A 14,424-nucleotide genomic window follows, 5' to 3' on the forward strand; every position below is an offset into this window, starting at 1 on the left:
TCCTTTGATTATTGGATGATTAATAAGGTTCTCCCAGCACTAAGATTTCACTTATTCTGTAACGATAACTTTAGGATATGTATAAAATATAGAAAAGATTATATCACTAGATGATTGTTGTATAGGCATATTGAAATACTATTTTAAAAGAAAAAATAAAAGGAGCATGAAGTCAAAATATTTTTAAATGCCCACTGTATACTAGGCATTCTGCTAAGAACAAAAGATAGAAGGAAAGACAAAAATATTCCATACTCTTAAAGAGTTTACAATTTAGTGGGAGAGATAGTATACAAATAAACTGGATTAAAAAAAGATATCTACAGAATAAATTAGAGGTAATCTCAGAGAAGGAAGATAGTAATAGACATAGTAAAGGAGCATAAAATAGGTGAGTAGAGAATGATGAGAATGCAATGATATTTCTGCTAAAGAATAAAAGAATAAATAGCAAGTGGGGTCCTTCAAGAGTAGTTTAAAGCTCAATGAGATGAGGACAAAATATTTCCTGAATTTATTCAGGATAGATAGAAGGGGTCATCAATGATCATGAAGACAGTTGCTTCAGGAAAGAAATGAGGAAAATCAACTCTTAGAAATTTGAAAGAGAAGAAATGGAAAGAAAAAAAAAGATGATCTTAGCAAAGATTTCCACCACCCCATAACACCTTTTTCAAGAATAGCAATTTGATGATACTGAGCATGATATTTAAATTTGAGCAGACTTAAGATGCCATCTGATACAACTATCATTTTTCAGATGATGAAACTAAGGGTCAGAGACTTTAAGTGATTTTCTTAGGTTGAATGAGCCTGTCAGGAGAAGATAAATATCAGTAGAAAGGTAGATTTAAAAAAAAAATGAATATAGAGAGGGGAAGCCTCTATTGAATAGTATGCATTAATCAGATAAATGTCCTAGACATACACATATATGTTATATTAAATCCATGGAGAACAGCCTTTTGTATACAGACATACAAGTTTTCCTATATTAGTTCCAACATACATATTTAAAAACAATATTATGCATTTCAAAAATACTGATATGTAAACATCTGAAAGCAAATATAATAAGGAGGAAGAGGCAGTTTAGAATAAAGATAACTGAGATGTTTCCAGAGGTTTCAGATGCCACCAGAAAACTTAATTCTACCTGTTTTCAATTCCTGAAGGAATTTTTTCTTCATAGGTCCTGTGCAAGGGAAGATTCCCCCCAACCTCCCCACATCTCATTGCCCAGAGGAGAATGGCCAAGAGGTTCTTAGATGTATTATTTTGTTTGCTTTCTTTCAGTAACTGTACAAAGCTAGTGCCTTTCTCCTTCCATATATATCTTTAAGCAAAACATCACTAATTTCTAGTTATACTAGATAGATAAATCATATATTGATTTTAGACAAGAGTAATTAAACAATTAAGCATTTTTATGCCATGAACAATTATTATATACTATAGAGACCAAGAAAATTTAAAACAGCTCCTTTACATCATCATCATCATGTTATTATTAATTATTATTATTATTTCCTTTCAATGATTAAGATGTCTAACTCTTCATGACTTCATTTTAGGCTTTTTAAACAAAGATACTGTAGTGGTTTCCTATTTCCATGTTCAACTTATTTACAGATAAGTTAAAATGAGGCAAACAAGATTAAGTAACATTCCCAGGGTCATAAATTAGTAATTGTCTGAGGTTAGATTTGAACTGAGGTTTCCCTGATGCCAGGCCCAGAATTCTATGATGATGATTATGATTATAATACTTCAAGATCTGCAAAATATCTTAGAGATATAATGCATTTTTATCCCCATAATGTTCTTAGGAGGTAATTACATCTGGGGAATCTAAGGTAGACAGGGGTAAGTGACTTTCCCAGGATGACACAGCTAGTAAGTGTATGGAACAGGATTTAAACTCAGGGACAGCACTCCATTCTCTCTTCTACTTCATATCTTTTCCTCAGTTATTTATCTTTTGTAAATGTCTATTACTCCTCCACTACTTAGGGATATAACAATGAAGCAAATAAAGAATGTATTTTGAAGGATTATAAAACTAACTAGTTGAAGGAACCTTGAAAGTCTTCCTGTAAGAATTGGTTCATAAGGTGAGCCTTGAAGACACTTAAGAATTTGGTAAATTGGAGAAGAAGTTATTCCAGGCACAGGAAATCCCTTTCATAAACCCATAAAAATGGGAAATAGAAGATTAAGTTCTATGAAAAAGTAGCATGTTTTTCTTAGAAGTAGGTCACTAAAGATGGTGTCATGCAAATGGAGTCAAAGCACCTGTCATTTATTTCTTTTGTGACCTTGAAAAACCTCATAGGCCCGAGTTTCCTCTCCAGAAAAAATAGAGAGCCAACAAGATTATCTCTGAGATCTTTCTCCCTTTCAAATTTAATTATATCATCAATGTGGGATGGTTGCTATTTTTTACTTAATCGACATAGACTTTGTTTTGTTACAGATTTGTAAAAATTATTAAATTTGAGATACAATTTTAGAGTTTTTATTCTACAACTCATTTTTATATATTTGGAACCAAAGGTGCAGTGAGATTAAATCACTTATCCAGAGTTACTGAGTAGATCACTTGGTAAATTGACCAGAGAATGATAATAAACCTTATTGGATGTCATATCTGCTAGAGAAATAGGCTAAGGTGTTCTTGAATTCCAAAAACGAGTTCTCAAGGATAGTTCATACTTCTCTAACACAGTGATGAAGCTGTCAAGTGCTGTTTTCCTTTCATTAGTTCTAAATATAATGTAGCATGGTTACTAGATTCACTAAGAATAATAATAAATAACAAGAATGTTATACATGCAGATAATTTATTAGAGATAGAATATAATTCTTATAGGACATTTCACCTTTCTCCAAAATCTTACTTAGCTTCTAGCAAAACATTTTACTGGGCCTATCAAGGCTTCTATTGATCTAGAAAGATTCATCATATTCATGTACTATCCAGGGCCTTTTCCTTATAAGGTGATAGAGCTAACCAATAATTAAAGTCAATTCTGCCCATTACATTGCCAATGAAATTCAAATGTGTTCAATAGGACTATGGAATTTTGAATAATTATTATATATTATTGTTTAAATTACTAGCATCACTTCCTCCTAAGAATATAGGATAATAGATTAGATTTGGAGTTTGAAGGGAATATAAGTTTATTTAATTCAAATCCCTGAATTACTTGTGGAGAAATTGGGATGAAGAGAGTTCAGAATGACATTCCAGAAAGTAAACTCTTTGAGTGCAGATTTATTTTTTATCTTCTATTTCTCTAACTCATAAAGCATATTTTGCACATAGCAAACCCTTAATAAATACTTATCAGATTATGTTTCATGCTAGTAGTTACTCTTCATTCGCCACAATAAAGTTATGTTTTTTCATTTTTAAAATTTTCTTGCGGGTATAGGTTTGCTTGGATCAATAATTAGTCACAAAGCAGGTTATATATGGAAGATCCAAGCAATGTGACAGAATTTGTTTTCTTGGGAATCCTGCAAGGCTGGAAAATGCAGCGAATGGCCTTTGCTTTCTTCTTAATGCTTTACATCCTGACTGTTATGGGAAACTTACTCATTATAGTCACTGTCAATTTCAGTGGCTACCTGACCTCCCCTATGTACTACTTCCTCAGCTATCTGTCCTTTGTAGATGTCTGTTACTCTTCCACCACCACCCCAAAGATGATGACTGACTTGTTCATACAGAGGAAAACCATCTCCTTCCATGGCTGCATGATCCAGCTCTTTGCTGTGCATTTCTTCGGATGCACTGAGATTTTCCTGCTCACTGTCATGGCTTACGACCGTTATGTGGCCATCTGTCGCCCCTTGCACTATACAGTCATCATGAGCCGCAGCAAGTGCCGGACCTTGGTGTTGATTCTCTGGATTGGAGCATTTCTTCATTCCATCATTCAGTATCTCCTCACTATCCAGTTGCCCTTCTGTGGCCCCAATGTGATCGACCATTATTTCTGCGATGTCCACCCACTGCTGAAACTTGCCTGCTCTGACACCTATGCAGTAGGACTCATGGTGGTAGCCAACAGTGGTATGATCTCACTGATTGCCTTCTTTTGCTTGGTCATCTCTTACTCTGTGATCTTGTTCACTCTGAGAACTCAGTCAGCCGAGGGTAGGCGCAAGGCGCTCTCAACCTGTGGCTCTCATGTTGTTGCTGTATTGCTGTTCTTTGTCCCCTGTATCTACATGTACATTCGTCCAAACACCACCCTTAAAGCAGATAAACTGGTCACTTTGTTTAATACAGTCATGCCCCCAATGCTAAATCCCCTCATATATACCCTTAGGAATGCTGAAGTAAAGAAAGCTGTAAGAAAGCTATGGAGGCATAAAGTCACTTTAAAAGAAACGTAATCAAAATATTTGCCATAGAGTTAAGTTACCTACATTTATTAAGTCTGCATTATATCCAAGGACTCTAACTTTAGATGTATCACAAAACTATATGGCATCTTCCCTGACTTCAAATAACTTAAAGTTTCTTAAAACTGATATTTGATAACATCCATAACAGCAAAGACTAATCAGTAGAGAATACTTAGTAAAACCATGAATGGAAATTATTTTTTCAGTTCATATTAATTTTCTTAACATAGGCATTAAAATTAAATAAAGAAAATGAAGTGTTCTTTGGGGATAATCATCATTTCTGAAATTTAAGTGTTCTTTGTTACAAGAAATATAATCTGTTATGATTGATACCTATTTGCCTGTGAACAAAGCATTCGTAGTTTAAATTAGGGGGGAGGGATCATATTTTTATAAGAGTCATTAGTTTTGGTGGGAGAATCTATTGAATAATTTTTCCTTGCTGATAATTTTATAAATACAGTCCATACTTTACTATCAGTTTTATGGATGCTGTGCAACATTTTAAAAACAATTAATTATTAGATATAATTTAATTTATATTACATTCATATCAAAGCAAATTAATGATATAATTATATATAATTGTATAATATTAAATATAATAATTTAATATATTATTTGCTTAATTATTGACACTGTTGCTGATTAATAATATCACTGACTCCATTTTTATTTATCAATAAATATTATTTTCAATATAGGCATCTAAGTGGTGTAGGAGATAAAGTGTCAGGTATGGAATCAAGAATCTGATACTGTGTAACACTGGCCAAGTTACTTAACTCTCTAAAATGATCTCAAGAATCTGAAGAAAAATGGCAAACTACTTCAGTATTTCTGCAAAAACAAACAAACAAACAAAGTAACAAGAAATAAAGTCATAAAGACTCAGACATGATTGAAAATGCTTAAAAAACATTATTTTTTATAACTAAAGTTCACATGAATGTAAAACAAGATACTTTGTAAAGTATTTTCCTCACTACCAGTTACTGAAATAGTAAAATATTCATACTCCTATGGTATGGATGAAAATTGGGGGCAGGAAAAACAAACAAACAAACAAAAAAACTACTTTCTCTCAGGGTTAAACTTCTCCCTCAACACCCAAATACTGATAAGGTTAGATTTTCCCTGAAAGGCTTCAACAATAGGACTTGATAGAAAAAGGGACAGAAAAGATCAAATTGTTCTACTTCTTTGAGGCAATTTCCAAAACAAAACAAAACAAACAACCCTTGGAGGTATCCATGCCCTTCTATTGAAATCACATTCCATACATCTTGATTGGTCCAGATGGAGATTCCAGAAGGAGAATTCAGGTGGTGGTGTGCATCTACCAGTAGCTGTCCTATTGTGTTCTTGTTAAACATCTGCATTACTTTTGATATAAGTAAACTTCCTTTTGTTAATTGCTCAGTGATTATAACAGTCTAATTTTTTCCCAACATCACCCCTGAAACCGTATATGCTGACATCAGATTTGTCCCTAATGCACCCATATTCTATGATCTGAAAGAAGCAGCTGATTTCCTGCTCCTCCTACTCTGTTCTTCCCCCTCTCCCCCCCATCCCTCCACCAATCTTGATCAGTGCCTGAAATCCTTGGCTATGGAACAATACTAAATCCCCCTCTCCTCCTCTCATCCCTTCCTATGTATTTAAAACCACTAACACTGTGTGAATGAGTGTAATAGCTATTTGCATCTAAGAAGGCCACATGAGCATCATAGGATCATTGGGATTGTGCAGAAGTAGGGATGAAGGATGGAGAGGCTGTCTGAAAGCAGAGAAAAAATGCTGAAAATGAATTTGAAGCTTTCTTCACCATTTTACTGAGGGTTGGTTTTCACTCTACTCCTCCTTTGGAACTCTGCCACTAAAGTATGAGAGAAAATAATTTCCTGGAAAAAATTTGAAGATTATACTTATATCTATCTATTTTTATACCTATATTTTTATCTCTATCTCTATATATCTACATACCTAATGACCTATATATATTCATATTATGTCATATTCATCATAATGGATTGGAATTTTAAAGTAGGAGAACAAGAGATCATTGAAATAATGAATAAATTTGTCTTTGAAATACAAAATGAAGCAAGGAAAAATCTAGTTGAATTATGCCAAAAACAGCTCACTGGTGATAGCAAACATTTTTTTTTCTTTTTTGAGGAACCCCAAAAGTGACTCTAAATATGGACATTATAATATGGTCAATAATGAAATCAGATTGACTATAATTTGCAGCCAAAGATGAAAAAGGTCTATATAGTCAGCTAAAACCAGACATTGTGCTGACTATGGCTCAGAACATGAGCTTCTCATTAAGCTTAAATTTAAGAAAAGATAGAAAACCACCAGACTGAATGGATATGACCTATATAACACCTTTTGTAGAGATGAAGAGGGGATAATGTTAAAGGTCTTCATAAAGTTGAGCAGCTTTGGCTCCTTTGACATTAGTGATTGGAATATAGTCATAATATTGTGCTATTGAATGTTTTGTCTTGAATTTAAACAGATATCATTCTATTTTGAGACTGTGACCTAATAATTGTTCTTCTCATTCTTTTATTTATCATGAGGTCTAGTAAATTTCTTTCAAGGAATCCTTGCCCATATGTAAAGATCTTCTGAATTACCTTCACCCCTTTTATTGATTTAAGTTCACTGACATTGAAGATGCTAATGTTCAATTTTTTCATCTCCTGTTTGACCCTTTTAAAAAATTTCTGACTGATTTTTAAAGTGTTTTTGAATTAGTTATTTGCAAGCAAATAAAAATTTTAAAAATCCATACCTCTTCTCTGTGTGTATTAAAATATCATATTTCTATATGTGTGTATATGTTTACATAGGCTTAAAATCCTGAAATTATGGTCTATTACCTTGGAATGGGTAACCATTACAAATAGAAAATAAGGGCTCAAACTTCAGTATTGGGAGTAGATCGTATTATATTTGGGAAAATATGTATATTTTCTATTCTCATTCTATTAAGAGACCATTATTTTAATAAAGCCCAGGTAATATCAGAGGATAAGATTCATAAGAAATCATTAATTTGGTAAAATCATTATTGGAGGCAAACTGAATGGCAAAGGGAATTGTGAATATACTATCAATTATTAGAATTTGTGTCTTACATATGACAAATGCAGTGAAAGATATTAACCAGAACCTGGATGATTAGAAAAGCGGTGGACAGTAGTAGATAAGAACTACAGTGGCATTCTTTCATGTGTAGTGAGGGTGAATGAGACAACATACCAAAATTTATGGGATGCAGCCAAAGTAGTAATAAGGGAAAATTTATATCTCTAGATGGTTACTTGTATAAAATAGAGAAAAAAATAGATCAATGAATTGGGTTTGCAACTATAAAATCTACCAAAAAAAAAAAAAGAATTGAAAAACCCTCAATTTAATGGCAAATTTGAAATTCTGAAGTAAAAAGGGAAGGTTTATAATAATATCTAAAGTAAGGAAAGGATTGAATAAATAAATAAAATTAAGAGTTGATTTTATGAAAAAAAAAACAAAATAAACAAACCTTCAGTTATTTTGATTAGTAAAGAGAAAGAGGAAAATCAACTTGTTAGTCTCAAAATGAAAAGGGAGAACTTTCCACCAGATGAAGTGGAAATTAGAGCAATAATTAGGAGTTACTTTGCCCAACTTTATGTCAATAAATTTGACAACCTCAATGAAATGCAGGAATACCTAGAAAAATATAATTATTCAGATTAATAGAAGAAGAAATAAATTACTTAAATAGTTCAATTTTAGAAAAAGAAATAGAACACACTATTAACCAACTCCCTAAGAAAAAATTCCCAGGACCAGATGGATTTACATGGAATTCTACCAGCCATTTAAAGAACAATTAACTCCAATACTATATAAACTATTTGAAAAAAATAGGGAAAGAAGGAGTCCTACCAATTTCCTTTTATGACACAGACATGGTACTAATACCTAAACCAGATAGGACAAAAACAGAGAAAGAAAATTATATAGCAATCTCCATAATGAATATTGATGCAAAATTCTTAAATAAAATAATAGCAGAGATATTACAGAAAATCATCCCCAAGATAATACACCACAGCCAAGTAGGATGTATACCAGGAATGCAGGGCTGGTTCAATATTAGGAAAACTATTGGCATAATTGACTATATCAATAACCAAACTAACAAAAATCATATGATTATCTCAATAGATGCAGAAAAAGCATTTGATAGAATCCAACATCCATTTCTATTAAAAACACTAGAGAATATTGGGACACATGGACTTTTCCTTAAAATAGTCAGTAGTATCTATTAAAAACCATCAGCAAGTATCATAAGTAATGAGGATCAATTGGAACCATTCCCAATAAGATCAGGGGTGAAACAAGGTTGTACACTCTCACCATTACTATTCAATATTGTATTAGAACTGCTAGCTTTGGCAAGAAGAGAAGAAAAAGAGATTAAAAGAATTAGAGTAGGTAATGAGGAAATCAAATTATCATTGTTTGAAGATGATATGATGGTATACTTAGAAAACCCTGGAGAATCAACTAAAAAATCATTAGAAAAAATCCACAACTTTACCAAAGTTTCAGGATACAAAATAAATCTACATAAATTATCAGCATTTTTATACATCACCAACAAAATCCAACAGCAAGAGATACAAAGAGAAATTCCATTTAAAATAACTGTGGATAATATAAAATATTTGGGAATCTATCTGCCAAGGGAAATATATGAGGAAAATTACAAAATACTTTCCACACAAATAAAGTCAGATCTAAACAATTGGAAAAATATCAAGTGCTCTTGGATAGGCTGAGAGACTATAATAAAGATGACAATACTAACTAAACTAATCTATTTATTTAGTGCTATACAAGAATTTCAAGGGAATTAATGAAAAAAAAAAGCAAATGGAGGTGGCTTAGCTGTACCAGATATAAAATTATATTATAAAGCAACAGTCATCAAAACCATTTGGTACTAGCTAAGAAATAGCGTAGCCAATCACTGGGATAGATTAGGTCAACAGGACAAAATAGTCAATGACTATAGTGATCTAATATTTGACAAACCCAAAGATCCCAGCTTTTGGGATAAGAATTCATTATTTGACAAATGCTGCTGGGAAAATTGGACACCAGTATGGCAGAAACTAGGTATTGACTCACACATAACATTGTATACCAAGATAAGGTTAAATGGGTTCATGATCTAGACATAAAGAATAATATTATAAACAAATTAGAAGAACATAGGATAGTTTACCTGTTAGATCTGTGAGGAGGAAGGCATTTGTGATTAAAGGAGAACTAGAAATCATAATTGATCATAAAATAGGTAACTTTGATCATAGTAAGTTAAAAAAGTTTTTGTACAAACAAAACTAATGCAGACCAGATTAGAAGGAGAGCAATAAACTTGGAAAACATTTTTATATTCAAGGGTTCCATTAAAGACCTCATTTCTAAAATATATAGAGAATTGACTCAAATTTATAAAAATTCAAGCCATTTTCCAGTTGATAAATGGTCAAAGGTTTTGAACAGGCAATTTTCAGATAAAGACTGAAACCATTTCTAGTCATATGAAAAGGTGCTCTATATCATTATTAATCAGAGAAATACAAATTAAGACAACTCTGAGATACCATTACACACCTCTCAGATCAGCTAAGATGACAGGAAAAGTTAATAATGAATGTTGGAGGGGATGTGGGAAAACGAGGATACTAATACATTGTTGGTAAAATTGTGAATGAATCCAAACATTCTGGAGAGCAATTTGGAACTGTGCCCAGAAGGCTATCAAACTGTGCATATCCCTTTGATTCAACAATGTTTCTACTGGGCTTATATCCCAAAGAGATCTTAAAGGATGCAAAGGGACCCACATGTGCAAAAGTGTTCATAGCAGTCCTTTTTGTAGTGGTGAGCAACTGGAAACTGAGTGGATGCCTATCAGATGGAGAATGGCTGAATAAGTTATATAAAGTATATGAATGCTGTGGAATATTATTGTTCTATAAAAAACAATGAGCAGGATGATTTCAGAGAAGCCTGGAGAGACTTGCATGAACTGATGCTAAGTGAAATGAGTAGAACCAGGAGATCAATGTACATGACAACAACAAGATTATATGATGATCAATTCTGATGGATGTGGCTCTCTTCAACAATAAGATGATTCAGACTAGTTCCTTATGGTCTTGTGATCAAAAGAGTGATTTATACTCAGAGAGAGGATTGTGGGAACTGAGTGTGGTTTACAACATAGAATTTTCACTCTGTTGTTGTTTGCTTGCATTTTATTTTCTTCATTTTCTTTTTTGATTTGATTTGATTTTTCTTGTACAGTAAGATAAATGTATAAATATGTATGCACATAGGATTTTATATATATTAATCTACTTGCTATCTGGGGGAAGGGAGGTGGGAGAAGGGGGTGAAAACTAGGACACAAGGTTTTGCAAAAGCAAATGTTGCAGAATTATGTATGCATATCTCTAGAAAGATAAAAATGCTTTAATAAAAAAAATAAAACATAGGAGGCAATGAAGCACAATGAATGGCTCTTGTGTTTTGGAGTCAGAGGAAATAAAAGACATTCTGTTAAAAATAAAAGGATATAAATCATTCCCTAATTGATAAATACTCAAAGTTTATGAACAGACATTTTTCAGATGAAGAAACAAAAGCCATCTATAGTCATATGAAAAATGCTCTACATCACTATTAATTAGGAAATTGCAAATTAAAACAACTCTGTGGTACAACCTCATATCTCTCAAATTGAGTAACATGATAGGAAAAGATAATTATAAATGTTGGAGGGAATGTTGCAAAACAGGGAAACTATTGCATTTTTGATGGAGTTGTGAAATGATTCAACCATTTTGGAGAGCAATTTGGAACTATTCTCAAAAGATTATCATACTGTTCTTCCCCTTTGACTCAGAAGTTCTACTATTGAGTTTGTATCCCAAGAAATTCATATAGGAGGGAAACAGACCCGCATGTGCAAAACATGGTTGTATCAGCTCTTTTTTATGGTAGCAAAGAATGGGAAAATCAATTGGGGAATGGCTGGACAAGTGGTATCTGAAGATAATGAAATATTATTATTCTATAAAAAATGATGAACAAGCTGATTTTAGAATTGCCTGGGAAGATTTAAACAAACTGATACTGAGAGAACAGCAATGCATTCCTGGTTCTGTACACAATAACAGCAAGAATGTGTGATGTTAAACTATGAAAGATTTGACTATTCTCTAAGTGGTTTAGTGCTCCAAAGCAATTCCCATAGACCTTGGCAGAAAATGCCATTTGCATGCCAAAGAAAAACGATGGAAAAATGTAAATCAACACATTTTTCAGCTTTTTTCCCCTCTCCCCTGGTTTTTCCCTTTTGCTCTGATTTTTCTCTACCAACATGATTGATAAAGCAATATATATTAAAAATAAATTAAATTATACCAAACAGAATGAAAATAATAGAAAACATGAAATATTTCATAGGAAAAACAATTGAACCACAAAATAGATTGATGGGATATAAATTAATAATCCATGATCAAAAACAAAAAGTGCTTGGAAATAATAGTTCAAGAAATCAACAAGGAATACTGTAATGTTCTTCTCTAAAGTATAATCTTTTCTAGGAGCAGGTTTCTTGGAGGGCTTCTGGAGGCAGCCTTTGTTTCAGTTCAGTGTAATCACCCCAAATGCAGCCAGGAGTTAAAGTCCAAATCCTTTATTGTCTCTTTCCAAGTCTTGTTTCTTTCCTTGGGCCCGATTAGCTTTCTTAGAGGCCTAACTCTCTCCTTGGTTCCAAGAGCTCCTTCTACTAGACCTTTGCTTCTGCCACCTTCTGCCTCAGGCTCCCTCCCGAATGTCTCCAGCCACTCCAAAGGTGGAAGATGGAATGAATCTGTCTTCTCCTCTGAGACCTTCTAATGGGCTTCTCTTTGGCCCAAGAGCTCCTCTTTATATATGGTTTCTTAAAGGTGTGAATCTTGTGTAATTATAGTAAGTACTAAGTACATGTAAATTAGAGAATCATTATCTCATCAATTCCACTGACTTGGCACCTTGTAAGAATCCTAACAGAATACTATCCTTATATATCTTAGATCATGAGTATAATAGAAAAGAAAAACAACAACAACAACAACAACAACAACAACAGTAGTACTTTCCTGAAAATTATCACAAAATGAAAACTCCAGGAATGTAGTAGCTAAATTCCAGAAGTCCTCAATCAATGAGAAAATATCCAGAAAGAAACCATTCAAAAATCATGGAATCTAAGTTAGTATCACATAAGATCCATTGGTTTCCAAATTGAAGGAAGAAAGTGTTTGAAAAATTATATTCCAGAAGACAAGAGTTAGGATTACAACCAAGAATATCATCAAATATCTAGCAAAAGTGAAAAGATCAGAAGTTAATAGAAAATTTGAAATTCAAACACAAGAACCAAGGGAAACATACAAAAGAAAGATAAACATGAAAGGGAAAGATATGTACATAAAACAACTAAGTTGTTTACATTCCTGCATTGGATGGTGATACATATAATGGCTAAGAACTTTATCATAATAAGGGGACTTAGAAGAAGTATACATACACAGAATGTATGAGTGTGAGTTGATTTTATTGGGATGAGCTCACAAAAATGAAAAGGTGAAGAGGTAAGAAAGAGGGATATACTGGAGAAAGGGGAAAGGTAAAATAAGAAAATTTTATCTCACATAAAATAGACACACAAAGAGCTTTTATACTGAAGGTAAAATGAGAGAGATTATGGTTACTTTCTGATGATTTATCCCCTTGGAATTAGTTCAGAGAGTGAAAAAAATATCATAACAAAGTTCTTAAGAAATTTATCATTATTAGAAAAGTTAGGAATATACATAAAAGAGTATAGATATGGGTTTGAATTGAGAATGATCAGATAATATTAAAAATATTAAAATCGATTGTGTGAGGCATGTATTGGGAGAAAGGGAAGAAAGACATGGAATGGAGCAAATTATCCCACATAAAGATGATGTACAGAAGATGTACAGAAGGTACAGTACCATGAAGCTTCCCTGATGAAGGCCTCATTTTTTAAAATAAATTTATTTTTAAAATAAATGTATTTTCAAATAAAAATTTTTCAAATTGACAAGAAAACATGTGTTTGTAATGAAGTACTGTTGTGCCATAAGAAATCACAAAGGGGAATGCTTTCAGAAAATAATGGAAAAGCCTTTATGAGCTGATGCAAAGTGAAGTGAATGAGACTTGAAACAGTAATTTTGTGATGATGATCAAACTGTGAAAAACTTAGTTACTTTGAGGAATATAATGATTCAAAAAAAGTATATAATAAGAAAAAAAACTCATGGTAATAAATATTCTCCATCTCTAAACAAAGAACTGATGAATTCTAAATGTAAATTGATACTTAGGCCTCTCATTTTATTTTTCTTGCTTTTTTGATATAATGTGGCCACTATAAAATGTTTTGCACAGTTTCATATACGTAATTCATATGTTGCTTGTTTTCTCTGTGGTGGTAGAGGGGCAAGAAGAAGGGTATTTGGAAAGGTTGAAAATAAGTAAGTAATAAATATTTAAAATTTAAAGAACCACATGGTGTTTATTATATAATATATTATCTTATAATTTTAATAATAGTTATATAGTATTAAATATTTTAATGATTTTATGTCACAGTTTAACAAAAGTGTGGTGGTTGTTGTTTTAAAGTTGGCTCAAAGAAAAATATTGGAAATTTGCCAGGGCCAGATTCCTTGCCACTCCATAATGTCAATATGATGATCTGGGCTACCAGTTGGCAAACATTTCTGATTGGGGATATCAGTAGTCCCTTTGAGAGATTCAGAGTCAGTGTGGCTAAGCCTGGTCCTGGGAGAATTGATTTGACACAATCTCTTTTTGTGGAAAAGG

At 32.6% G+C, this 14,424-nt stretch overlaps 1 protein-coding gene across 1 annotated transcript; it reads left to right on the top strand.

Annotated features, from left to right (window-relative positions):
• The first annotated feature begins 3,474 nt into the window (after positions 1-3,474).
• LOC127541333 (olfactory receptor 4S1-like) lies at positions 3,475-4,410 on the top strand. Its single transcript, XM_051966616.1, has one exon. The coding sequence runs from the start codon at positions 3,481-3,483 to the stop codon at positions 4,408-4,410; it is 930 nt and encodes a 309-aa protein (XP_051822576.1). The 5' UTR covers positions 3,475-3,480.
• The last annotated feature ends 10,014 nt before the right edge of the window (positions 4,411-14,424 follow it).

Source organism: Antechinus flavipes, chromosome 6, assembly GCF_016432865.1.
Source record: "Antechinus flavipes isolate AdamAnt ecotype Samford, QLD, Australia chromosome 6, AdamAnt_v2, whole genome shotgun sequence".
NCBI classification, from domain to species: domain Eukaryota; kingdom Metazoa; phylum Chordata; class Mammalia; order Dasyuromorphia; family Dasyuridae; genus Antechinus; species Antechinus flavipes.